The sequence below is a fragment of the Etheostoma spectabile genome, chromosome 4 (genome assembly GCF_008692095.1).
Source record: "Etheostoma spectabile isolate EspeVRDwgs_2016 chromosome 4, UIUC_Espe_1.0, whole genome shotgun sequence".
NCBI lineage: Eukaryota > Metazoa > Chordata > Actinopteri > Perciformes > Percidae > Etheostoma > Etheostoma spectabile.
The window spans coordinates 10,425,732-10,427,854 of record NC_045736.1 but is presented as its reverse complement, the minus strand read 5'-3'; the positions used below and the strand labels follow the sequence as shown (position 1 = coordinate 10,427,854).

Below are 2,123 nucleotides of genomic sequence, written 5' to 3'. Positions count from 1 at the left end.
ACACACACACACACACACACACACACACACACGCACTCTCTTTTGCTTTCACATCACTCCACTATCTTCCCCCCTTTCCTCTGTTTTTCATGTAGATTTGTAGTCTAGATTCGTCATCGGGGATTCAACGGCTGGGACTTCAGTTGTCTGTGGCAACGTGCAGATCAGAGAGCACTCCCTAAGGCGTAATGTGATGCAGTTCTACTGAAGTCACAGATGTCAGTGGTTGCTTTGGACCCAGCATGAGCAGGACGTTTTTGTACAACATTGTGTTCCTGTTTCATCTCGTGTTTCTGTGATCTTTTACAAATAATTTCAGATATCTGAAATGTAGAATACACAAACGAGACAACAAAGTGTGGCTTTGTTGATGACAGGTGAAATCTCCCTTGACGGGAAAAAAAAAAAAAGTTTCTTTTGTAGCGATTGTTTTGACATGCAACTTTCCTTTTTGTTTTTTGACTTCTTGTAAAAAAAAAAACTTCTCTTGTTTCCCAGCAGAGATGGCAACCATTCGGAAGAAGCTGGTGATTGTCGGGGATGGAGCATGTGGGAAAACATGTCTTCTCATTGTTTTCAGTAAAGACCAGTTTCCTGAAGTCTACGTCCCGACAGTGTTTGAGAACTACATCGCTGATATCGAGGTTGACGGAAAACAGGTTTGTAGATTTGACACTCAAGTAAGCAGTCCAGAAGTAGTTGTGTCGGTCGCATAGGAAGGAAGGCTCTCTGTTTGTGTCAGAAACCACTGCCCTTAAAGTAATAACACAAATGACCCATCAGACTATTCTATTTAGATGAAGGATCTTGTAAAAGAGGTCATAAATGTGAACTTGCTGGCTCCATACAGTATGTGATATTTTGCTGAAAGAAAGGCTAAAGTTTCTCCCAGCCAGCAAAGAAATCAGTATCAGTAACATTTGATGATCCATGTAGAAGACATGACGTTACAGAAACACCATTATTGAAGTGTAGTGCTAGTTAGTCCCAGTATTAATAGTGTGATACTAATCTGATACTACATAATTTATTGTTGTACTGTATTTACATTTTTTATGTGTCTCATTTAACATATAAGTGTAAAAGAAACTCCCAAATCCAGCCCCATGAACACCTCTTTAACGTGCGTAATTCCGAAGCTGGACAGACCTGCTGTGCCATGTGACAGTGCTCAGCTGGATTGGACAATCACTGCTCGGCCAGTTACATGTGGTGTGTCCAAGATCACTCTTGTGTTCACTGATTCACTACTTTCTAGATGACAGAGTAGTTTACTTTACAGCTATTTGAGATGCATAGCTCAAATGAAATGGTTGAAGGTAAATCAAATGGGGGAAAGGTTGCCTCCCCTTTCTCTGCTTTGCCCACCCAGAGAATTTAGCCCACCCATGAGAGAGAGATCTCATGGCTTTCAAACGTGCAAAGTGGCAGTCGGTCAAGGCCATACCCCCAGCCTCCACCTTGCCCCTCCCCCTCAAAAGCTCCAGACTCAGAAATGGCACATACTAAGGAAAGCTCAATGTGGGACTAGCTCTAGTGGCTGTAATTCTGCACCAAGGCTGAATTTTGGGAAAGAGACTTCAGATATGGTATTAGGGGACCACTAAGGTCTATATAAAAGAGACTTCAGATATGGTATTAGGGGACCACTATGGTCTATATAAAAGAGACTCCAGATATGGTATTAGGGGACCACTATGGTCTATAATAAAAGCATCCAAAGAGCACCATGTCATGGGACCTTTTTAAATCTGAGTCATTTTGTCACCGAGGGCTGAGTCTGAACTCCAGATGGCTTGTTATGTCAAAGGGTTTTGTCCCCTTGAGTCAACCACCGCTGCAGGATCACCACTTGGCAAAACAGGAAATGACTCTACTTCCCATCTTCCTGTTCACACAGGGAACAGGGATGTCTCCTGGCAATCCCTCTCCTCCCGCCCTGGACCCTCCTGCCAGATAAAAGACTCTCATTTCCTGTCCCGGTCGCACTCGGATGGGGGGGTGGAAAAATAAAGTTAGGGATCCATGATGGACATTGGTCTAGCGAGGGATAATTTGGGTAAAGATATGAGTGGTCTGCCCCTTTTTTTTTTAGTTATCCCTCCTCTAAGGTTTAAGAGGAT

General features: G+C 43.1%; 1 protein-coding gene across 5 annotated transcripts in view; it reads left to right on the top strand.

Moving 5' to 3' along the window:
• Nucleotides 1–2,123, top strand: part of rhoca (ras homolog family member Ca) — an 18,790-nt gene that overhangs the window by 10,570 nt on the left and 6,097 nt on the right. For 2 of the 5 annotated variants that reach the window (XM_032514162.1, XM_032514159.1), the window contains exon 2: nucleotides 502–659. In XM_032514162.1, the coding sequence (XP_032370053.1) occupies nucleotides 504–659 (156 nt within the window). In that variant the 5' untranslated portion in view covers nucleotides 502–503. Of the gene's footprint in view, nucleotides 1–134; nucleotides 378–498; nucleotides 660–2,123 lie in introns of those variants that run through there. The other 3 variants (XM_032514161.1, XM_032514160.1, XM_032514158.1) reach the window with 2 other exon arrangements.